At 40.2% G+C, this 26,311-nt stretch overlaps 1 protein-coding gene across 1 annotated transcript in view; it reads left to right on the top strand.

The window, feature by feature from the left end:
- Positions 1 to 465: 465 nt before the first annotated feature.
- Positions 466 to 26,311, top strand: part of Sesn3 (sestrin 3) — a 56,367-nt gene continuing 30,521 nt past the window's right edge. Inside the window, exon 1 of the mRNA XM_052189110.1 lies at positions 466 to 777. Within this exon, the coding sequence (XP_052045070.1) occupies positions 700 to 777 (78 nt within the window). The 5' untranslated portion in view covers positions 466 to 699. The remainder of the gene's footprint in view (positions 778 to 26,311) is intronic.

The raw sequence follows: 26,311 nt of genomic DNA, 5'->3' as shown, positions 1-26,311 counted from the left end.
CGACCGAGAGAAAGCCGAATCACTGCCCCGGAGGAAGGAACGTTCTAGCGTCCACTCTGCCCACTCCCGAGAGATCAAGAAATGTTTAGCTAGGTCTCAGATCCTCTAGCGAGCTCTAGCTTCCAGCTACTTAATCTCTCCATTCTGCCCAGTCTTGCAGAGAGGCGTGGCTTGTCCTGAGGGTGGCGCTAGAGTCCCTGATAATTTGCATACACCGCATCCCCCATTTTTCATTGGTAGATTGGAGTCCCTCCCACCCCACTACCTAACTAACCCACCGTCACTCTTCAGCACCGAGCCTCGGAGATAAACTTAACTTGCCCGGAGATTCGTGGTGCTTTCGCCGCCCGCGATTGGCCGACGCCACTCATTGGCTGCGGGCGCGGAAGAAGGCGTGGCCGATGCCGTCTGATTGGCGGGAGGGGGCGGTGCCCATCGCGGCTGCCCTGAAGGCGGCGGGCCTCGGGGGCGGGGCTGCACTGAGGAGCTGAGACGGCCGCGGCTGCTAGTCCTGGCTGGCCGGGCAGGGGTCTGGCGATGGGGGCGGGAAGAACAACGGGCCGGTGAGCGCCGCGGCCGCCGTCCCCGCCGAGCTCGCGCGGGCAGCCGCTGCGCCCTCGCTGCCGCCCGACCCCCTGAGAAGAGAACGTTGAAGCAGCCCTCCACCAGCGGCCGCGGTGACAGCCCGGCTTCGGCGCGATGAACCGCGGTGGCAGCAGCGCGTCGGCCTCGGCCAACTACCTGCTCTGCACCAACTGCCGGAAAGTGCTGCGGAAGGTACGGCGCGGCCGCGGCCGGCTGCGAGGCGCTCCCCATGGTCGGGGTCCGGGCGGCGCTTGCGGGGGACAGGACGCGAAGGGTCCCCCGCGGGGTCCCCGCGCCGGGCTCCGGGTCTGCCGCCGGGTCTGCCCCGAGGCTGAAGGGATGCTGGGATGCTGGGAGGAACCGGCTCGGCTGGGGATGGAGGGTGGCCTGAAATCACAGCAACCAGTTTGGTGTGCAGGAGCCTGGCTGCCTCTCCCCGATGGCTGACTCTGGGGGGGTGTTTTCTTTGACTGGGTCGCGTCTGCCTGGCCTACGGTGCCCTGGCACTTCTTCTTGACATTCTCTTGCTGGGTCCCGAAAGGCACCGTGAAGGCATCTTGAACTTTATGCCCCTGGGAAACGCTGTTCGACCTTCCAGAGCTTTCAGCTTGGGTTGGTGGAGGTGGACGCTGAAGGCGACTGGGGTTCGCCCTCCTTATCATCCCCCACCACGGTGTGGATCGAGAAAATCTGACCCAGCATCGGCTTATTGCTTTCCAGAGTGACTGATAGAAAGTTTACTCCAGTATTGTTTAGCTTACTTGGCTTAATCGCCCCGTGGGGGATGGGGGTTTAGAGAGGATGACAAAATGTCCCTGTAGACACAGAAGAGTTTTTAATCAGATCTGAACAGCTTCCTTGACTAATATAATCTGTTTCTTTTTCACACTCTTATTTTTGCATTGCATGAAAGGAAATCATTAGGTGGGGTGTTTCTGTTTGTCCAGCACCAATGAATTAAAATTGCTGAGCTGTGCATATCTGAGAGCTAAGATGAATATGGTGCCGTTTTTTGTCAATTTCCCTATCTACACTCAATTTAGGATTGCTCTTTATGAACTAGGAAAAGCAAGCAAGCACATAAATAAGCAAGCTCAAATATTTGCGCTCTTTGTCCAAAAACTGTTTTTCTTCCTCTGTGGGTCAGGCCAAGTGCCAATCAAAGTTGTTTTTCAAGCCTCTTTTTCCCTGCCGAGGAGCTGGTTCTTCCCCCCCTCCTTTCTCCTGTTTTATTTGAGAGCATCAGGAAAGCAAGGGGATTGCAGGTTTGAAGTTAATCAAACAATTAAATACGCCTTAAATTGTGTTTATTGGATATGTTTCTCTTAAAAAAGATTTTTATTAAATGTGCATGTCGAGTATGTGCAGTTATTTTTTTCCCCATAAACTCCTGGATCAAATTACAGTTGATACTTGCTCTGCTCATTGCAGGGCAGCTTGTGAGAAACGCAATGGATCAGAAGCTCAGTTGAGCTCAGTTGGATGTTAACTCTTTCACTGCTGGGCCAGATGGCGTCTGAATAGAGGTTTTAAAAATTATTGTGTCTTAATTTTTAAGCTGAAATGGTCTTTGTCAGGAAGAACAGTGCCAGTGAAACCTGTTTAATTCAATGTACAGTTAAAAGGAAAGGAAATGTTTTATCCTAATGTGGGGAACCATGCTATAACTACTTACTTAACTGATATAATTATATTTCAATCAAAGCACATTAAAATTTTTAATAAAAAATTTAAAATTAAGGGCAATTTGTTTGGCTAATAGGGTACTTGAGATAGAGATTAGGCTTCGCACCTTTTTATTGTTCTTTTCAAAGAGCTTTGATTATGAATCCATGACACTAGCACTAATGACATATTTATGGTTTTCTTCCAGTTTTTTTAAGAAACTGATATTTCTGTTTATTTGGGAAGACCATCTTAGTTCCAAACATAACTATAAGAAGAAGTATGTGCAAAGTAGACATTCACATTTTTCTATTTTATAATTGTGCACAGCTCTGCCAGTATCCAGTTTTCAGTAACTACAAGGTGTTTAATTTTGACTCATGTAGTGGCATGAAATGAGTTTAGATGAGAAAAGAATTGTTTGTGCCAGTTAAGACATGATCTGGCAACATTCGAAGCTTTATAAGATTGCTGTTCTTAAACACTAGAAAGAAATCAGTATCTAGCATTCAAGGCTTCCTCATCCTAAAAAGACCACATAAAGATGTACTTCAATGATAATGTTTTTATTTTTGATAGAGTATGACTAAAGTTAGTCTACAGCCCTTCCAGCCCGGTTCTTTACATTTTCTTGTTTCCATATAATAGCATAGTAATGAGCAAGCTCTTTGGTCTTAGTTGAGTGAGGATCACAGTGAAGAATGAATGTCTCCTGCATCCATGTAAGTGATCCTTGGCTATTAGAACTGTCAACAATAAGAAGCAAAGGCCTTTACCTTTATGTAAGGCAGAAGGCCTTTTCCTGGCTGTGAGCACCATATGCAGTATATGATGACTTCTGAAGAAACTTTAAAAGAAACTAAATTAACCTTCAAAGAAAATAAGTTGTTTTAACTCAATGTCTGAACAGTGAATTGTGTATTGTATGAGAATCTTGTTTATTCTTAGACGTGCTATCACAGTTTTGGTCCAGCGTCTTGCAAATAAAGAGAATTGTTAAAGTATTGAAAGTATCTGATTTGGTATCTGATTTGGGTCAGAGAAGAACAAAGAACAAAGCAAGAACATCAGGTCCACAGCTCTAAGTCTGTCTGCTCATTATACAGTTTAATGCACTTTCTAACAAGACAAAATAGTTTTTACTTTTGAGAACATAACAAGACTTGAAATGTAAAGCATTTTACTTGAAGAAATTCCAGTGACAATAACAGGGATCTAATCTTCAATTTCGAACTTGGAATGGCAAAGTACATTAAGGAAAGAAGGTCAACCGTCAGCCCATTCAGCTGCCATTTCAAAAGTAAGGTGGCTTAGTATGACACATACATGAGTGTCAAACTATTATTACTTTAGGAAAATAGAATTAAATATAAATTAAAGGATTTAACATTTTAATTTCTTTTCTTTCTTTTTCTTTTTTCTTTTTTTAAAACACAAATAGGCTCTTACTGTGTATCCTGTGCTATCTTCAGTGTAGTTGAGGCTAGCCTTGAACTCTTGATTCTCCTGCTTTGGTCCTTCAAGTGCTGAGATTACAGGTGTGCAGTTCCATGTTGTGAAGTTTCAAATTTTTAGTATGATTCTAAGTAGTTCTAATGAAACATCTTGCTGTGGCTATAGTATTTTTTCACTTACGCAATTTGATATTTTTATAACTTTTTGATGTTTATATAATCAAATAGACTATCAAATAAAAGGGAAAATGTTAGTTTGACTCCTATAAGCCTTGCTTAATATAATAATCAAAATGGTCAGTATTAAAAATTTAATATGGTTCACCCAATGGAATACATTTCCTTATGTGATGGACAGGTAGCCAGCCATCTTCTGCCTTTGGCTAGTGAGCTGTCTTGTGTTTTGATTGTGAGATGATTTTAAAATTAATATTAAATAACCTATGCAGAGATGGAACAGTGAATCTGTAATAGCAAAGCTGGATGCAGTACTCTTCAAACTGCTCTCTGTGGGTCCCTAAGATGCTTCAGGGCATTAAAATGGTTTTATTGGCTTAAATATTTAAGTATATGTTCAGATATTTCTAATCTAAAATATAGATATTTGAAAAATATACCCATAATTTCAGCACACTGGAATCTATCATAACTCTCTTGTTAAAAGATGGCGATGGTGATGATGTGGGCAGTGATGGCAGTGTGGGTATATACATTAGAGCTCTTTATTACCTTATTGATTAGGAAGATTGTCATTGTTTGGGAAGGCACTGGCCTTTATAAAAACATTCTTTCCTGTACATAGCTACTCATATCATGCATTTGTTTCTTGGACCACAAGCTTGGTAATATCAATAGCTGTTACTTAGTAACAAAATACTTAGTAAAATTGTTGCTTTGTATATTTAATGCTTCATATTTCAATGTAAGGTTTAATTTATGAAGTGGCTTCTGCTACTTCTCAAAATTTATAAGATTTTTACAGTTTGATCTTTGGCACTGGTCTTTCAGTTTAGCTAACTTCCTTGAGACCCGGGTTTTTCCTGTAGACAACACATGGTTTCTACCTGTCTTGTGGTGGTTTTTGTGGCTCAGAGAGAGTGTATGCAGGCACTACACAAACCCTCACATGTCACTATACAAGAATGGAAAGATCAGTCTATGTGTTTTCCTTTGTGTGTTAGAGGACCATAGCCAATAATACACACTGAGTGATTTGGCTGGTTGTCATTTCTCATAGCAATTTTAATGATGGCCAGTGAGAGAGAGGTCCTGACGGTGTTGTGATTGAGAGTAACTGTTACTCACATTCTTATTTGTCACATGTTCCTTTGTATCCCCCTGTCTTCACATACACCTTCCTTTAAAGAGTAATATAATACAGTGCTTTTGGATTTTCAGGTAATTTAATTAAATTGCCGTTGACAAAGAAAATTGGTATTTGATTTGAAAAGACCATGTGATAAGAGTGATGTGCCCAAGAACAGAGAAGATCTAGGATAAAGTAAGGTCATGTATTTACTCAGTTTAGGAAGAGAGTTAGGAAGTCTCCTAATCTTTCCATCTGACTGTCCCAGTTTTTCTTTTGAAGACCATGACCTTGCTAGTTTAAAGCTGTCTTTACATCATCCCAGGTTTCTCTGAAAACTGAGGTTTAGGTGACAGTGTCTATTCCATCCAGCTAATAAGAAGCACTCTTAAGCTGGGACTCTGTCTCTGTGATGGACTTGTCTCCTGCAGTGCTGAGGCCCTCAGGGACTCTCCATTCCACACTTAGCCTCTGTGGAGTACCCCAGGGACACCTGGAACTGGGATTAAGAAAGGGAGCCTTTGATTGGATTGCAAAAGCTAAAGGAGAAAGAAAGACAGACAGACAGACAGACAGACAGAGAGAGAGAAAGAGAGAGAGAGAGAGAGAGAGAGAGAGAGAGAGAGAGAGAGAGAGAGAGAGAGAGAGACTGCTGCGCCTCTCAACTCTTGGATGCTGGTAAGCCCATCACCCCTTACTCTGGGCTTTGGACTCTGGGACTATGTCTAGGACTCAGAGGTGCTAGAACCTGAAAACTGTTACATCCCTTTCTGTGTATAGAAGTAGTGTGATGCAATTGTGCTGACCCGCTAGCACCAAGCATCAAGGGAGTGGCACCAGTCAGCATTGTGGGAAATGATTCGTTTCCTTTAAGAATGCTGTTGAAGAAGCAGTAAGCTTTATGTTTTGTTGAGTCTTTACCCATGAAGAGCCATCCTTTTACCTGTGCGAGGCAGTGGGAAGGGCATACAGCACCTTGTAGGAAGCTGCCTGTCTTGTGTGTAAACATATACAGTAGTTTTAGTACTGAGCTGAACCACCCAGTTTTTCATGCAACCTACTTTACTCAGAAGAAAACAGACAAACTTTGCTTCTTCAGATTCGACGTATGTTACAATTACATATATATTAAAATTACAAACAAATTACAATTGTAAAAAATTAAAATTTTTGTAAAATTATGTTTGCTTCCATTAAATTAGAAAGTTATTCATATCTGTGCTTTGTTTTTGAGATAGGGGCTCATTATATAGTCCTGGCTTGCCTGAAACTTAATATGTAGGCCAGGCTGGCCTCAAACCCTACCAGGATGTGCCTGCCTCTGCTTCCGTAGTGCTGAGATTAAAGGGATGTTCCACCATTCCTGGTATACATTTTCCATTTTAAAAGTCTCTCCTCTTGAGGTAAAGGATTAATGGGTGTGATTTTTTGATAACACAACAGATCTCCATGAACTAGTGTTTTCCTAATGACTAGTATGTGAAAGCTGCTACCCCCATCCCCCCACTTCTTTCAGCCAAGAACCAAACCAAAGCCAAGAACATAAGTTTTGGGTTTGACTATCAGTTGTCATAACATTGACGATGAATACTGGGAGTTCTTTTCTTTAAATTTTCAGGATCATGTTATTAATTTTTGAGGTATTTATTAAGATTACATAAAGATAAAATATTTATGCAAAATGCAAGGATGGTTTTTAATATAGTACAAAATGTTAAGTTATGGTTTCAAAAGGGTTATTTAAAAATTTTGATGTGAATCAAAGAAAAGTATTCATAATCATCTCCTTTTTCAACCACATATCTGATTTTAAAGCATCACAGCCAATGAATGAAGAAAACCCAGCTGTCTTATAATAAACAGACATTGAAGAGATTTGCAAATATGTAAAATTGTAAATATGAATCTCACTGTTTTGTTGTGGAAAATAAAGTTCTATAAAGATGCATGATTTATGTTAACATGTAATAGACTTTTATTTTAGGTAAATTAAATATTTCAACTTTCCCTAACTTTAATTCCTACTACACAATGACTGACAATTATAACCTACACATACACATAAACAAAACTTCTCTGGCATTTGCAATACTTTTTTGAGTATGAAGGGCTTCCATGAGTGGGATATCTGAGAACTGTAGGTGGGGGTTTACAGACAGTAGAGTGTAGTAGAAGCATAAGGAATTCAATAGAGAAAAGGAAAGCCCCGATGGCATTGGCAGAAAATATGGATAAGGCTAACCATAGGCTTCTGTTCTGTGTGGAGAGAGATGCTTGTAGATACTTCCTGGTATCCTTTTCTTGTTGTTCTAGAAGCTTGTCTCTTACCATGGGTCTTACGTTGGTCAACCACAGATGGCCTTTCTCTGGTTCTCATGAGCATCCCTTTATGAGATAGAAATTAGGTGGCAGGGCAAAACTTTGGTTCTGAAAGACTGCTTTGAAGAACTTTGGTTCTGCTCTCTGTTATATGAAGCAACTGAAGAAATGTCTGGTCCAAGGCTATGTGCATGATACTCTGATTGGTATTTGGCTGAAAAGGAAAAGATGGCCCTTAAGCTTTTCAGCCTGGAAATAGAGGTATGTAGAAGCAGGAGAGGAACCAGGGGGAATCAAACCACAGAGAAGTGTGGTCCCAAGGCTCTGATATCATCATTGTGTGACAAGGGGAAGAAAGCAAGAGCACTGTGGGTGAGAAATAGCACAGTTCGGCAATAGGCTCCTGGCAGCTTTCCTCACAGGTACAAGGCAGCTGTGTGCTTGGGGGTGGGGTGGGGAGGGAGGAGGTAGCTGTGGTGTGCCAGTATATGGAAGCTGTCGGTGCCATCGGTGCCTATGGTCTCCAGGATACAGGACAAGGATCTGTTTACCCTTTGTGATTAACTAAGACTCGAGGGTAGAAGCAGCATCTGGCCTATCGTTAGATGTCATTGTGATAGGCATGAGGAAGGAGGTATAAGTTTCCCAGCCTTTTCTTTCTGCTATTGCCTGGACACCAGGCTATCCAGCTACTGCGTCAATTGTCCTTCACATACTTCATTAGAGATAACAAGTTACTTGGATTTTTGTCTTAACCAGAAAGTCTCTTATTTGGGATCTGGTCCATGAAGGTTTGTTGTTTGTTTAAACTCTTAAATGATGAGACTTTAAACATATAAGTATTGGCAGTGTATTCATACTGTATGCAGTACAGTAGAGCTGATACAGTACATTTGCACCATTTCCAAAATATATCCTGTGTGTGTGTGTGTGTGTGTGTGTGCATGTGCGAGAGTGTGTGCGTGTGTGCGTGTGCGTGTGCGTGCGTGCGCGTGTGTGTGTGTGTGTGTGTGTGTGTGTGTGTGCTAGTTTGGTTCTACAATGAACATTTTCTGAAGTACAGTGACAAAGATGATTTGAAAAATAAAATGTAGTGATGCCCAGGTGGGTTGCTGTGTTTGATTGTTTTGCTATTTTATATTTTTAATAGCCATAAGACTATTTCAACTAATTATCCTACTAGTCTTCAGAGAGTGTTGCTAAGAGAGTGTGAGGACACCAGCCTCTGCTCCTAGCCATGCTTAGAAATATAAATTATGAGGCCATTGCTTTGTTGTGAATCCAAGTTGTGAATACCTCCTAGGACCTGGCAGTGTTCTGCAAGGGATGGCTGTTTTAGAAATGAGTTCAGGATAACTTCAGCTTCTAGAACGTTTTGTAGGAGTCTCTGAAGGCTCCCATGTGGGAAAGGGCTCTGCCTGACCTTTGTTCCCCCTCCAAGCCCTTTTCTTTGCAAAGCTTCTCTACCATCTGTGGGCACCTTGGCCATCAAGTGCTCTTGTCGTAACCATGAAGTGTTTTTGTAAGCTCTGGCTACCCCATAGGTAGCCTTTGCCTTTAAAATTCACCCAGGAATGACTCATCCATTGCTCTGTAAGCCAGAAGAATATTGGTTGTCACCAAGGAGAACACATTATAGACACACAGTTTCAGGTATATTTTATAATAGCAATAACAAAGCAGCTTTTGTTATATGCTCCCTGGGTTGCAAGTCCCCATTAGGTATTGAGTTCTATGTGTGTTCACAATTGTCACAGTAAACTCATAAAAATTACTCATACTCTCTGCATCTCTGTCTCTTTTTCTCTGTGTGTATGTGTGTATGTTTGTATGTACATGTATGTGTGGTTGCACTTATCTGTGTATGTGTGTGTGGAGGACAGAGGTTGACATTCATTATCTTCCCAATTGCTCTCTACCTTATTCTTTGAAGCCAGGTCTCTCACTGACCCAAAAGTTCACCAGTTCAGCTAGAGTGTCTGGCCAGCAGGGCCTCTGGGTCCTCCCTTCTCCGCAGCATCTTCTAGCACTGGGATTATTGTCAGGTGTCTCCATGACCAGCCTTTCGCAGGGGTGCTAGAGAACAGATTCAGAACCTCATGTTTACTTAGCAAACACTACGCACTGAGCTCAGCCCTCGACTTTTAACGATAAAGAACTGGAATTCAGAGGCTTTTGGAACTGGCTACAGGTCATAGTACCAATAAGCAAACAGGATATGAAACCAGTCTGAGATTCAAAGTGTGACACAGTATACAGACATAATCGCTGCATGACTGTATATTCCACTTTTTCTTAATATGGAAAACTCAAGTCTTATAAAGTAAAATTGGCTGTATTGGATAGGAACCTAGAGCCTTAAGAGATTAACAGGTGTGTCCTCAGATTTAGATGTATTCTAGTCTTTTCATTATTAATGATTTTAAATGAAGTTATTAACAATCTGGGTCATACTCTCTTAATAGAAGTAATCATAAGATTGATTAAGACAAATAGAGGTTGGTTGGTTTTTTTTTTTTTCTCTTGTAGTACCAGTAGAACCTAGGGCTATGCACATGGGAGACAGAGTTAAAGTGTTTATAGAAGTTTTCGTCTCTTTACTTTTTACTTTTATCTTTTCAAATCCTCAATTATGAGACCAGTTTCTCCTGATCTTAGGATGTCGTTTTCTAACTACCCAGCACACTTGACCCCTCTTCCTGCCAGTTAATCACACGGAGTCACCCAGGACTGCTATAGCATGTTTGAAAACAGATTGTCTAGAAATATTTCAGGTATTGCGTTTCTTGACTAGGGCCCCAGGAAATACCTCGCTTTTTGGTAAATTCTTCTGCAGTGCTCTATGAAGTTAGGCTATGATAGCATGCCCACTTCTGCCATTCAGGTCAGCATTCACATGGAGCATCACATAAAAGTGGCAAGAAGGACTGCATTAGCAGTGTCCCTGCTTACTGTCTCCACCCCGGCACCTACATTTGCTGCTGTGCTGTGTACTCAGCACGATTCCATCCTTTAACTGCCTTGGTTTGGAGACATGGCTTCCTGGTGCAGGTCTACTGCTGTAGATCAGAACTCCAAGAGTTCCCACAGAGATACCTAGGATGGGGCTGTGTGGTAGAGTGCTATGGATACCGCAGGTCTGCAGAGGTACTAACTGATGAACCTGCAAATCTGTCCACTGTTCACAGACGAGAGTCAGTCCTGAGAGTGAAGTCATAGCCTCTCTACAAACTGCCTTTCCTAACTAACATCTTAGGGGTGATGATTTAAGTACACACTTAAGAAGAATTATTTATTTTCTCATCAAAACTTTTCTGTATATTTCTTGGAATTAGTGTATTCTCGGTTGGGCTGTAGGGTACCTATTTGTGTTGTGGATTTATTGTTTAAATACATTATGATATATACTATGTTTACATTATAGTACCCTCTGTGTATTAAATGAAGCTGTAGATGTAGGTTCTAATATTATTTAGGCTAAGTTGTTGATACTTGGAAATTTAGCATGTTCAGGGTGTGAGTCCATAGCAGCGTGCTTGTCTAGCATGTTTGATGCTCTGGATTCAATCTCCAATAATGCATAAAAGAAATTATCATAAACTATTAATTTTGTTTGACTATACTAGAAAACTATTTAGTAGTTGGCACTCTTTAAAATGAAGGAAGTGTGTGTTTAGGTAAATAGAAACACTTTCTTGGTAAAACTGTAGATTTCTATTTTAATAACAGTATGTTTTGTGCCTTATACTATTTCTTTTAAATGGTCCTCACATTCTTAGACAAGAAATAGTAAGTGTTAATATCTACAAATTATTAAACACTATGTAACTTCCATTATTTTTTTTATCCCTTCATACATTAAATCCTTCCTGATAAGAACAGAAAACAATAAGACCATGACTTTTACCTAAGCAACGATCTGTTTCAGTGTACCTTTGGGTATTGTGAAGGTCTTCAAGGTTATGGTTAGGCCTCTCATTTTAGAGTACAAAAGAAGATTTGCATTCTTTCTGTGGTGGGCTGGGTAATTTTTAGGCTTTAGCCCATACTCACAAACATCGTGTCTTTGGCCACAATAAATAGTGCAACGTGTCTGTCTTTTTCTGTTCTTGGCTTAGTTTCTGCCTACCATCCTTAACCAATCTTGACAAAAGCAGCCATGAAGTATGTCATGTAAGCATAACACTTGCATCCACCATAGCTGACCAGGGCAGCACATGATACAGGCTGCATGAGTGTTGGCTTTGGGGATGTTGTGAGGGGGATATCTACTAGAAGGTAATCCTTCTAAGGTATCTTCTGAATACTTCTGATGAAGACACTCTAAAAATGAGACACTAAGCATCCGATCACTGACTGTGATACTGCTTATCTGTGTCGTGAATATGTAAGTGCATCCGGATGTGAAGCTTTTCATGGCAGAAGTCTACATTTACTTGGAGCAGTGACAAAGGCATTGGCTGTGCATAATTCAAGCCCCTTTGGTCAGAATTCTCACTGAATGCAGAGTTGACAGCCCTGCACTCAGGTCTGGAAGGAGCGGTTTGACAAGCTCTGGCTGTGATACTCACCTAGAACTTCAGTATACACAGCCCATATGTTGACATTTCTTAGCCTTTTAACGCTTTTGAAATATATACTAATCAATGTCTTGGTTTTAAAAAACAAACAAAGTCTAGCTAGCTTTGAACTTTTAAAAGTAAACACACATATGAAATGTATGTATTTGTACCTTGCCCACTTTATTGGTTAGTCACTAATATCTATGTGGTTATATTTTCCTTCTTTACTAATCGTTGCCTTTAGGAGAGGTATTGCAGGCAGAGATCCTCTACCTTCTCTCTGGAGGGGACCCAGCTAGGAGCATACAGGGCCTAAGCAGCTGGGATGGAAGTCTTCCTGCCGCCATTTGCACCAGGGACCTGGGAGACTCCACAGCCTTCTGAGCATAGCCCTCCAGGAGAGAGAGATCTCCCAGCAGTGCTTTCACTTTTGAGCTCAGAGGAGTAAGGACACCGGCTTACAGGCCCACAGGAGGAATAAACTCCAACCAGAGACAACAATACCAACTATCACCAGATTGTGAAAGGCAAGCACAAGAACCCTACCAACAGAATCCAAGGCCACATGGCAACATAAGAACCCAGTTCTCCCACCACAGCAAGTCCCAGATACCCTAACACACTCGCAAAGCAAGAGTTGGATTTAAAATCATATCTCTTGATGCTGATAGAGGGCTTCAAGAAAGACTTAAATAACTCCCTTAAAGAAATACAGGAGAAGATCGGTCAACAGGTAAAAGCCCTTAAAGAGGAAACACAAAAATCCCTTAAAGAAATACAGGAGATCATGGGTCAACAGGCAGAAGCCCTTAAAGAAGAAACACAAAAATCCCTCAAAGAATTACAGGAAAACATAAACAATCAAGTGAAGGAACTGAACAAAACCATCCAGGATCTAAAAGTGGAAGTAGAAACAATAAAGAAATCACAAAGTGAGACATCTCTAGAGATAGAAAACCTTGGAAAGAATTCAGGAGTCATAGATGCAAGCATCAACAACAGAATACACGAGATAGAAGAAAGAACCTCAGGTGCTCAAGATACCATAGAAAACATTGACTTAACAGTCCAAGAAAATGCAAAATGCATAAAGCTGGTAACTCAAAATATCCAGGAACTCCGGGACACAATGAGAAGACCCAACCTAAGGATTATAGGTATAGAGGAGAGCAAGGATTTACATCTTAAAGGCCCAGTAAATATCTTCAACAAAATTGTAGAAGAAAACTTCCCTAAGCTAGAGAAAGAGATGCCAATGAACATACAAGAAGCCTTCAGAACTCCAAACAGACTGGACCAGAACAGAAAATCCTCCTGGCACATAATAATCAAAACACCAAATTCACTAAACAAAGAAAGAATATTAAAAGCAGTAAGGGAAAAAGGCCAAGTAACTTATAAAGGCAGACCTATCAGAATCACACCAGACTTCTCACCAGAGATGATGAAAGCTAGAAGATCCTGGGCAGGCCTCATATGGACCCTAAGAGAACACAAATGCCAGCCCAGACTGCTATACCCAGCAAAACTCTCAATCATCATAGATGGAGAAACCAAGATATTCTATGATAAAGCCAAATTTGCACAATATCTATCCACAAATCCAGCCCTACAAAGGATAATAGATGGAAAATGCCAACACAAGGAGGGAAACTACATTCTAGAAAAAGCAAGAAAGTAATCTTCTTCCAACAAACCTAAAAGAAGATACCCACACAAACTTAAAAATAACATAAAAAAATAACAGGAAGCAATAATCACTATTCCCTAATATCTCTTAACAACAATGGACTTAACTCACCAATAAAAAGGCATAGACTAACGAAATATTTCTTATGTAAATCTTCAGTTTTATCAGAAAATGTTTGCAATTCCCCTTTTAATTAATATAGTAATTTTTATGTCTACCATTTTATCTGCATTATTTTTCATGATAATCTTCAATTTTAATGTCTTTCTATATACTTCCTCTATTTTATCAGAAATGTTTTCAATGTAAATCTTTGATTTTATCACAAATGTTTCTAATTCCACCTTCAATTAATTTAGAAAGAGTTAGTACATCAACCATTTTTATGTAAAATTTTCCATGAAAGAGTCATTTTTAATGTGTTTGTCCATTTATTTCTTGAATTTTACCAGAAATATTTTCCATGTAAGTCTTTGGTGTTATCTGAAAATGTTTATAATTCTACCTTCAATCAACTTAGAATTATCTTTATGCCTATCATTTTATCTGTATAATTTCCATGATAATCTTTAATTTTAACATGTTTTTCTATATATTTCTACAATTTTATCAGAAATATTTTCCATGTAAATCTTCAAGTTTATCAAAAATGTTTATAATTCTACTTTTTTTCCTTTATTTTATTTTATTTATTTTTTTTAATTCGATATATTTTTTATTTACATTTCCAATGGTTTCCACTTTTCTAGCCCCCCACTCCCGAAAGTCCCATAAGCCTCCCTTCTCTCCCCCCCCTGTCCTCCCACCCTCCCCTTCCCACTTCCCCGTTCTGGTTTTGCCCTATACTGCTTCACTGAGTCTTTCCAGAACAAGGGGCCACTCCTCTGTTCTTCTTGTGCCTCATTTGATGTGTGGATTATGTTTTGGGTATTCCAGTTTTCTAGGTTAATATCCATTTATTAGTGAGTGCATACCATGAGTCACCTTTTGAGTCTGGGTTACCTCACTTAGTATGATGTTCTCCAGCTCCATCCATTTGCCTAAGAATTTCATGAATTCATTGTTTCTAATGACTGAATAGTACTCCATTGTGTATATATTATAATTCCACTTTTAATCAACTTAGGAATACTTTTATGCCTACCATTATTATATCTATATAAAACTTTCCATGATAATCTTCAATTCTAACATGTCTCTTTACATTTTTCTACAATTTCATCCGAATTATTTTCCATATAAATCTTCAGTTCTATCATAAAATGTTTCTCTCCCATATTTCAATTAATTTAGCAATGTTTTGCATGTATACCACTTTACTCCTTAATTTTTCCATGAAAATTGTCAATTTTAACATGTTTATCTGAAATATTTTCCATGTAAATCTTTAATTTTATCATAAAGTATTTTACTTCCCTTTACTTCCCTTTTCAATAAATAAAAAAATTAAATTAATCATTCAAAAAAAGGACAGATATTGCAGAGTACCTCTCTGTGATAGATAGAGGTATCACAGAGTACCTCTCTGTGATAGATGTATGTTACACACTCAGAGCAGAGGCCTAGGGCCCATTTCCTCTTTTTCTTCCTTATGTCCATTTAACACATCTTAGTGTTGATGGATAAGTAACTCTTTGGCAAGAGATGTTCTGTGCAGTCTATTAGAGATCAATCAATTCAAGGTGAAGGAGTTCTCAGATAAAGATGTAAGTGGATTAGGTCTTGACAAAAACATAATCCTTTGTAAATTATTAGGATTGAATGCCTTGTTTTTCCTTTGAAAAGTTTCTTTTGGAAAGATTAAAGTGTTAGCAGGTGATAGCCATTCCCCAGGTTGTAAATGCTTGTTTACTGTGGGGCAGTGGTTGGAAGTTTCTGAGCAGCCACATGGGCATCACTCCGGAGTTGTAGTCTGTTGTCACCACCCATACTGGCTGACTTAGAACTTTTGAGTGTAAGACCGCCGCCGCCACCTGTTTGTATTCTAACAAATCTTCCCTATGATCCCTGTGTACTCTAGGAGAGGCAGTGGTCTGGATTAGTTTTTTTTTTTTTAATTTTTAGATAGTTATTATTCACACACTAAAAGTTGCTAGACCCAAGGTCTGTACACCTCACTCAACTTCTTTTCAGTTAGACTTACCATTCAAAACAGAAACTATAAAGTTTCACATTAAAATTTACACTATTTAATGCTTTTATCCATCACCAAAACAAAAACCCTACAGCAGAATTAGCACTAGAAAAACAATATCCTTCTATTGTCTTTCATGACTCATGTGTGCCACCTGCATTGAGGCCTTCCTTACCCCCTTCTATGTAGCTTTTCTTGTTCTGGTTTCTGCATGTTATACTAAGTCCACCTTTGCTCTCATATGTACATAAATTAATTGGGTAGATTCTGCAGTTGAGAGAGATGTGCTTTCTTTGTTTCTGAGCTTGTGTGACCTTACTTACGGTACGTTCTAAGTTCAGTCCATTTTCCTGCTGGTTTCTTAGCTCCATTGTTCTTTAAAGCTGGGTAGTATTTCTTTCTTAAGCATATTTTTCAAATAATATTTGTCAAATGTGAGGTGGCTCTAAACTGATTCTGTTCTGTTTAGCAAAGCTCATGGTTAATAATCTAGACCAGCATGTGTCTTGCCTGCATGTATGTATGTGTGTATGTGCCAGTGCCCTGCTGGTGGAATGCAGAAGTGGGAGTCAGATCTCCTGGAGGGAGAGTTGTGAGCCCCTATGTGTGTGCTTAGAATCAGATCCTGGTCCCTCTGCAAGAGCAGCAAGTGCTACTTAGAATCCAGAGTAGATTACAAAGGCTATCTGCTTATATTATATGCAAGCAACTGTTGAGTCAGAACGTTGATATTTAAACTCTCACAAGGAAAATAATTGTTTCCTTAAAGGAGAAATAGGACATGCATCCTAAATACAGACCAAAGATTGACATATTTGTTTTCTTGTTTGAATCCTTATTGGTCACTTACATGCCTTGTATAAGTATCACACACTGACATCAGGAAGATCCATACCTATATCTTAAGTGTGCACTGTATACATGTACATGTACACATTTACACACAAATGTGTCACTAGCTGGAAGCTAGCTCTTTGAAAAGCACAGAGTACTTCAGTCAGTTAGAGTTGTATTTACAGAAGCAATCACAATTAATTTTATTCTGTTGGATTGGTTCTAATTTTGTGATAATGGGTGTTTTTCTTATGCTATCTCTAGTGCCAAACTTGAGCTTGTTGTTGATCTTAGCAAGCTCATTACATGGTCCCTACCCACCTGCAGATTCTCTCAGGCGTTGGCTGCTTAAGACGAAATTGCAGTTACTTAATTCAACATCATGAAGAGAGATGCTTTCTATTGACCATTTTTCCATCTTCTGTGAAGAAAAGACTATTAGAGTGCCTTAAATAGAACTGTCTCCATGGCAATGGACAGTCAGCTTTTGACTTGGAGTCTCATAAAAAAGGAAATTTAAAAGTGTATTTTCATGGTCTAAAATAGCAGTATGGTATCAGTAAGGCATGTGAGTCCTTCCCATCAGCCACTGCACCATTGACTCCACCAGAATAAGCTTCCTTTCACTGAGTAGCATTTGACCTGAGCATTTTTAGTCTGGACAACTCCACTTCTTAGTTAAGGAGTGATCGTGCTGATCTTCAAGTTGACAGTAAACTTGAGATCTCTTACAGGCTTAGGACTGGAGCCAGAGCCTGAAAACAAAGAGTTATTTATCTCTGGTTGTATTCTTGCAAAGAAATGAAACTGATGGGTGGGCTCTTCTTGATTATATTTAAACAGAATTATCTGTGAAATAAGGGAAGCAAAAACAATACTTAAAGTTTAATAAAAAAATGTACTTTCTAGCCCCTACAATTTGTGGTCTTCAGATCACTTACCTTGTTTAAAGGACAGTTGGCAACCTGCCCACCCCCACCCCGTTCCTGCTTCTTTCTGCCCACACCCAAGTAAGAGAGAGAGCCCTTTAATTAGCTGCTGGGCTGCCGCCCCATCAGTGAAGGTCAGTAAAGGTGCACCCACAGCAGACTGACTTTGCGATGGGAAAGGCTACTTCCTTTTAAGTGTGTAATGTTTCAATTTTTAAGAAGATAGACATAGAAGAAGTGTCCAAACTGATGAGATTATTTGGAGTTTCTGGGATTACAGATAAGTTTAACAATGCTTATTCTTCTTCTTTTATAGTTTGTTTTATTGCTATGCACATATTCATAAAAATATTAAATCTGTTACTACGCATATGAGGGAAGCACTCAGCTGAGCTATAGCATCTCCATTAGGGTTTTATAGATGATTGGGTTATTGCTTATTGCTAACAATGGTCATCACACAGAAAAATTCTGAACACTTAAATATATTACTGTATGGAACAGAAGAGTGTGATTAAATGTGAAATTTTTGTGAACTTCCTATACGTAGTTACCAGAAAAAGCATAATCCTCTAGAGCAAAAGACATTATTATTTCCTGTTAGAAATGGTTGGATTGAAATTTTAATATATCATTTTGAGGTCATGATTTCTTGAAGCAGCATCAGAGGTTTTGCACAGCTTATCTTGTTTGTTCTCTGTAAGGACTTTATGAGGTTGAGGTGCCATCCCCACTTCAGGAAAGAATATCTTCCTCTGGTCCAGCACCGCTTTGGTGCTATGGTAACATACGACTCTCTTCCTCTGGGCCAGCACTGCATCGGTGCTATGGTAACATACGACTCTCTCCCTCTAGAATTAGGGGAACAATTCCATTTTAAAATTATTATATAACAAAACACAGCTATCTTGTTTTCTAAATTAGAAAAAGCTCATATTTTCTAAGGAAAATACTTGTCAGCCTTTGTGCAGAAGAGTCTCGTTGCCATATGGCCTTGCGAATTGATAGTTATGTCCAGTCCAGAAAAAAACCTGTTAATTCTGGGCTGATGGAATGAACTGACCCTTGTTCCCCACAGCCTTCTCTTGTGCCATCTGCATGTCTTTCCCTAGGGCATCCAATTGCATTCCAGTAGAAGTCTGCCTTTCCATGCAGTCTTTGACATGTGGATGGCTTAGTGTGTTAAAAGTCTTTGGAAAAAAGCATTTGCCAACTAAATTTTGCTTATTAAATATATGTGCCTGTCCAAACTATAATTTGAAATGATTTTACTCACATTATATGTATGAGTGGTAAGTGTAATTTGGTAATTAGACTTCTCTCAATCACAAGATAAAGCTACCATTAGAGTAGTCAGTAAGTCCTGTATTGAATGATCTGGAAATGTACTTTGTCATGTAGAAGTGACACTTCAGTAACTGTACTAAGAAGTCTTAAAGCCATTCCCGCTGTGGTATATACATTATAGGAAAATGGTAGCCTTGGAACTCCAATGTTTTGCTTTGAAGGATAGAATTAGTCTTTGAAGAGACAACAGGAACTGCCCAGGAGACCCTGCAGCTTCAGCCTTTGCCCATTTGGATGTTTCTTTGGGGAATAAAGCCAGTGGTTAGAGACTGTGGACACAGTCTCCCTCTGTGAGGGAGAAGCAGGCCATTGAGCCAGCAGTCCTTCAGGGGCCAGCATTAGCTTGCCGCTCCCTGCCCTCTATCAGCCCACTCCTGTGCTGTGACAGTGATAGATGAACTAGTCACACTGAGGGCCACACAGTTCATCTTCTATCAAAGACAAACGTGGCTTGGGAAGATGTCATTCTTGGACAAGAATAACTGTACTTTAAAGGTCTGTCAGGATTCTGGGCACTTCTAAGGAAAGTTATGAAAAGTTAAAATATAACACAGAGCTGGGAAGCTGGCTCAGTTGGAGAAGTACTCTCTATGAAAGCCTGAGGACCTGGGCTTGATCTCTATATCCAGATCAAAAGCCATGCATGGTGGCACACACTCTAATTCCAAGTGTGGAGGACAGCTTGGCCATTTGTTGGGCTCCAGGGCAGTGAGAGACTGTGTAAACATCAAAGTGGAGGTGCTGGAGAGATGGCTCAGTGGATAAGAACACTTGTTGCCTTTGCAAAAGACCTGGGTTTGATTCCCAGCTCCCATATGACCGCTCACGGTCACCTGTAACTCTAGCTCCGGGGACTTAATGCTCTCTTTGACCTCCATGGGCACCTTGCACACAGATATGCACTTGCACACTTGCAGGCAAACATCCGTACACATAAAAACAAATAAATTGTCAAGTAGACAGCTTCTGAGGAATGACAACCAAAGTTTACCTTCAGCCTCAAGCACAAACCTTCCACACAAACCTACAGTATCTCTAGATCAAGTAATCTTTAATGCTGAAGCTAAAATTTTATACTTTATTTTTAATGGAAATATCTAGACAATAGATCCATACGTTGCTTTGTGAGAACTTTAAAAAAATCATTCATAACAATAGATTTTAAAGAACAAAGAGCATTTATATATTTTCTTATTATCTCTTATTCATAGAGAAAAATAGAGGAAAATTTTTAGACATTATAACAGCATATAGATTTAATTTTCTTAGAGTATGGTATGTTCTGTGTGTGTGTGTATGTGTGTGTGTGTGGGGGGGTGTGTGGGTGTGTGTGTATGTGTATGCTCATGCGCGCATGTGCACAAGAACAACTAAGTGTGCTCTGGCTTACATGTGACAGACAAAAGAGCAACTCTGTGTAGAGTTGGGATGGAGCTCAGGATCTCAGGCCCTCACACACAAAAGCACCTCATCTGTTAAGCTATCTGAACAAAGAATATAGAACACTGGAAAGAATCTTCATCATATTTAGGCATTCTATAGGGAAAAGGTAAATTATATAGAACAGAATTATATAGTCTTGGCTTTATAGTACTTTTTCAAAAGAATCCAAAATCTAATAGTTTATTAGCTCATTAGTTAAAGAAAGTCAATAATTTTCCATTTTATTACATTACATTTGTTCATGATAGGTGTCATCAGAGGACGGCTTTGGGGAGTCAATTCCTTCCACTGGGTGGACCCTGGAGATCAAACTCAGGTGGTCAGCCCTGGGGCCAAGCACCTTTACCTACTGAGCCATCTAGCTACCACAAAATATTTATTTTTAAAACACTAAAACTTATTTAAAATTAGCAAGAATAACAGGGAAATTGTTTGCAATGTTCTTATTTTGTTTCTGAAAACATTCTACCAGCACTCAGACAATATCATAGCTTAACCGTGCCATGTTCATGCACACAGGCTCTTAGGATTGTTTGATCTCTCATTTCCAGATGGGAAGACCCATGCCTTCTCCAGTAACTAGGTCTGTTGGTGGTTAAAAGGAGCAAGAGATCAGCCTTGCAGCTCTTGCCACAGTGTAGCCTTCACTGATGTTCAGTCACATAGCACCCTGTTATCCCTATTTACTCACTGTATCCCTGTCATCCAGTAGTGTGATCTTCTTTCAGGAGAGTTTATACTTTGTATACGTCTAGACTCTCTATATACTTTATATAGTCTAGTAGACAGATATGAGTCCAGGATGTCAGAACAATGCTTAAAATGGCTGCTGCCCAGAGATGGTTACCTTGACTGTCAGCCACATATTTCGGAGCCCAGATTCTCTTTGTGATTTTCAGTCACTATGACCTATAGCAGAAGATGAATATCAGAATATACATGAAAATCCAGCTGGGTTTAATTAGGCTAAATATTTACACAAATGAAGACAAAACTCTCCTCAATTTTTTCCTAAATTATAGTTTCCAAACAATGTCTTTTGTTAATATGTAATGGGTCTATTCTTCTTATTTTCACTGTTCCTTTTCTTCTGGCGGGTGAGAGCTGCTGCGGTGGCTGGAATCCAGACCCTGGCAGAGACCAACCACATCCTGTACCACAGAGCGGCGCCAGCAGCCTCTCTTCCTACTTTTCATAATATTAATAAATTAAGTGGCTTTCAAGTTTTCTTTAATTTCTAATGTGGTTATTGATAAATATAACCCATAAGCAAAAAAAAAAAGTTCGAGATTCATACTTTTTAAGAGAATAAGGAGGTACTGATGTTTAAAGGGTTATGGAGCAACTTTTTAAGGGAGCTTATTTTAGTATGTATGTGTGTGGCGGTCAGAGGACAACTTGCAGACGTCAGGTCTCTTTGTGGGATCAGACTTGAACTCAGGTAGTCAGGCTGGTGGTAAGCACTTCCTACTGCATCGTCTCCTTGGGCAGTTGTAACTCAGATTGCAACCCATTGTGAGTTTACTCACATCAAATCAGGGCCCAGCCTTGTAGTCTACTATCAGAGGAATTGACACACTTGAGCAGAGATAAAGCCCATGGGCATTTACTGTATGAGCTCCATCAATTCCTGTTCCAGGCAAAAATTAAGAGATGTTTCCTTCAAGCTAGTAAAAAAAAAAAATTAAAAACCAACGTTTAACACAATTTGAATAAACTCAAGCATGTCATTAACTTGTGTAGCTACACCCCAGGGTGCTATAGAAAGGACTCTTTCAGTTTAAGTGAAGATGGGTCCTTGCTGATTATAGGACCACTGGTTTTCATTAACTAAATGCTTACACACTTTGTGAATCTGAGGGGGTCAAATGTGCTTAGTTTGGTACCCTGATTTCTTTAAGCTAAGTGGTCTGTGTTGTTAAAAAATACATAAATAACAACCTGAAAATTGCCCTGTTCCGACTAGAGGAACCAAAGCTGTTTGGCTTGGTCTTCACAAGCTTCTCTCTAGCTCTCCTGATTCGGAACTGAGTTCCCCTACGCGAGACTACTACTTTTGTTTGTGTGTTTCTTCCGAAGGGCTAGTTAGCACCTGAGCATTTACTGCATACTAGAATGCTCTGTAGCTATAACCATATGGGAATTTTATTTTCTCACACTCCCAATTTTAAGTTCTCTTAATCTAATTGGGATATGATTTTAATGGGGAAAGCTTTTTAAGATTTAAGGTAAGGTTTTATTATTACACAGTCTGGAAGCCTCAATGTTTTTGTAGAAGTCAGGTCTTCCTAATACTCTATGAAACTGACTTATAATTAGCAGTAGGACAGTACATTGTACGTTAACAGGGAAACATGGAGTTAAGTGGCTGTCATTGGCTTGCATTATCACAGGTACAAAGACTTATATAAGTTCTCACCTTATTTTCTTGGACTTTAGCCAAAAACTTTAATAGCATATTCAACAAATATCTTTGTACCCTTCATCTCTGAATACTAAAGGCTTAAAAGTAGAGTTTTCTATCCAAATCAGTGTCACAGCATGTAGATTTTCACTTATCTCTACAAACTTAGGGCAATTTGTGGCAGACTGCAGGTCCTGATTGTTTTAATGTAAGCAAACAAATAAACGAGGATCTAAATGGTACACGGAGACTAGTAGATTGATGCACAACCCTGCATTTAATGTATTCGTTTAAGTTACTGATGTTTCCAGAATGTCAACTTCCTCAAGTTAACAGCATGCTTTTACATTAATACAAGGCAGAGAAGGAGACTGGAAAGCCTCAGGCTGGCCAACTCCACTCTGTAATGCAAGCCCAGTAAATTAATGAGCAACTTGGTCTTCCATCATCCTGCTGTGATGCTGGTGTTGCTGATGCTGATCCTATACAGTTGGAAAGCAGTGACACGATTGTGATTTACCTTCGTATCTACAGGCAAGGAAAATGGTGCAGTTATGAATCCTAAGAATAGATTTGCATTCCTAGAAGAGCTTGAAAGTTAGCAGGAGTAGAGAGTGAGGCCCACAGCACTGGTGTTTAGATGGGTCTGGAAGAAAGAATGGGCAGGAGGTAAAGAGCAGAGAGAGGGGACACCGAGGATCAGGAAATACTGTGGAGGCGAGCAGCACCCTCTGAAATCCGCCCACTGGCTCTCTAGTATACAGAGCATGAGGCTTACTGGTGCTGCCCTGTGGCCTCTCACAGGTGGTGGGAAGGAAGTCACCTGCTGTGACTCTCAGTAACTAAATACTGCAATGCTCATTCTGAAGTTTAAAGGAGATCTGGCCCAGTGTTTGACTTCATATTTTCACCATTGGATGTTTCTATCACTCCTCCAAAGGTGCCATCAGGGAGTCAGTCTGTTTAGAAGCTTGGGACCCGCAGTTGTGGCCAGGCATTTCTTGACTTTCAATAGGCTACCTTCCAACAGATAAGAATTCTTTAAATCAGCAGCGTGATGAATATTCCACTACTTAGCCTCCCTATACCTAAGTTTGCACAGATCCTTAATGTTAGCTTCCAGCTGGGCAAAGCCTTTTGCCATAGAAAGTCTATATGTTTTAAAAGTGTTGAGTATCTAGTGTTACTTAGTGAACAGTGTATGGATAGCTAAAGTGGGAAAACCTGAGTAGTTTTTTTACAAGAATAATGGATATTGGCCATTAGTTAAGTTCAAGTACAGTGTCTACTAACTGTATTTCATTTTCAAGCAGAACCATTGTTAAGGATGATCCTATAACTAGAAATACGTACTGAATCTGGGACTGTGTAGCCTATGTTGACCTTGAGCTTAGAGCAGTCCCCCTGCTCAGCCTCTGAGAGATGGGATTACAGGTACACCTCACCTGTTCTGTACTATGTAATGATGGGATATAAGGGTTGCTGTTGCTAGGCTAGGGTGAGCTTATTTAGCTCCAGCTCACTTCAGTGTGCATACAGTTTACTAGCCTCAGTTTAGTCTGGCTATGTTCTGAGTCTTCACACAGCTCTATCCTTTAGATCTGGGATAGGACTGCTAGGGATCTATGAACTGGTTTACTACAAGGAGTTCACTAATTTTTGTCACATACCAGTACTTAGAGATGAGCAGAGTACAGTTCTAGTCTACAAAGGGACTGGTGGCTTAGGGAAGGTGGAGGTAAAGCAGTTGTGATATAGTTGATGAATGCAGTGTTCTTGAGTGGAGGTGTTTTAAGATTTCCACTTAAGAACTGAAATCTGTATATACAGCTAAAGCAGGCTCAACCTTGCCCCTGTGACAGGCTCCTTGTGCTAATGCCTTCATGGCCCCAGAGTTGGAACATGGCCAGGAAATACTTGATAAACTTGGCTTCTGTTTTAGTGTTCTGTTACTGTGAAGACACACCATGACCACAGCGACTCTTATAAAGGAAAGCCTTTCAATGGGGCTTGCTTACAGTTTTGGGGGACTGGTCCATCATCAGCATGGCAGAGAGACGGTGGCACTCAAACAAGCAGATATGGTGCTGGAGAAGGACCTGAGAGTTGTGGATCTGAGTTTACATCATTCTAAGTAGTGCTGTTATTCCCTAAAGATGAAGCATTCAGATGTATGAGCCTACGGAGCCATTTCTTAGCCAACCACCTCATTTGACTTCCCAGCTCCCATAGGCTTGTGACTGTATCATAGTGCAAACAGAACTGCATTCAGTCCACCTTCAAAAGACCCACAATCCATAATAATCTCCACAATGGCTTAGAAGCTCAACATCTCTTTGAGATTCCTGGCAGTCTGTTACTTGTAACTTACTATAAAGTCAGAATCAAAAAGCAGATCACAAGTTTCCAACACACAATGGCACAAAATATATATTACCATTGTAAAAAAAATATATTACCATTGTATGATATTTCCTATATCATAATGAGGAAATACTAGACCAAGGCAACACCAAATACCAGCTAGGCAAACTCTAAACTGAGCATCTCTGTTTGATGTCAATGCACTTTTCAGATCTCCCAAACCTTTCACATTTGTTGACATTTCCTCTCTTGGGCTGGTTCTACACCCTGTTAGCAGATACCTACCTGTCCCATGATTCTGACATCTCTCACATCCTGGGATTGCCCACAAAATCCAGACTTCACCTTCACAGCTCCTTGCTGTGGCCTCCCTGGGCCTCCAGGCAGGGCCTCCCTGGCGCATGTCTGCCTGCTGCAGCTTTCCTTAGCTGTGGAGGGCAACTCCAAAGCCCTGTCTTAGATCCGTGATTGTAAGGCCAGACCCATGTAGCCGAAGCTGCCAGGCTCTTGCTGGGGTGGAACTTGGTCCCCTTGCTCAAATACATTTTTGTCAGCTTAAGCTTTTCTTTAATTCCTTTTCACAAGTTGGAAGCCAAGCTGGGTGAGGTCTTGCCCTGAGGCCATTACTACTTTCATTCTATTTAGCACCACCCTTTCCTTTAAACTTTTTATCTTCTTGAGCACTGGACTTAACTCCATTACAAATCCTGCTGCCCCCCTTTCTCCTCAAACTGTATGCTTTGTATTTTTCCTTGTCTTGTTGTTTTTATTATAAATCTGCATAAGGATGGTCACTAATAACTGCATGACAGAATCAATACTAAGCTGCCTTGGAATCTCCTTTGCCAGTGTTATTAATCTAAAACTCTTCAATTTAGTCTCAGGCAGATTTTTCGGACAAGGGCAGAAAGCAGTCTTCTACAAAATATCACTTGTCTGTGGGCCACTTAGTCCTATTCTTTCTTTCTGAAACTTCATGAGCTGGGCCCCCAGTTCAAACAGTCCTTAGCACTGTCTTCCCTGGCCCTGGTAGCATGGCTCAGTAAGTCCCAATGTAAGGCATTCAGCTGTTTTCCAATCCAAAGTCCACATTTTACCAACAAGCACCGTGGTCAAGCCTGCCACAGCAATACCCTAATCCCTGGCGCCAACTTCTATCCTAGTCATTGTGCCATGGTTGTAAAGAGACACCATAACCAAGGCCACTCATCCAAAAGATGAGCCTATGGGGGGCATTCATGTTCAAATCACCACAGCATGTGTAGCTTAATTGCA

Source organism: Apodemus sylvaticus, chromosome 7, assembly GCF_947179515.1.
Source record: "Apodemus sylvaticus chromosome 7, mApoSyl1.1, whole genome shotgun sequence".
Classification (NCBI taxonomy): Eukaryota; Metazoa; Chordata; class Mammalia; order Rodentia; family Muridae; genus Apodemus; species Apodemus sylvaticus.
The sequence above is the reverse complement of the archived record's forward strand: the minus strand, read 5'-3'. Positions and strand labels throughout refer to the sequence as shown.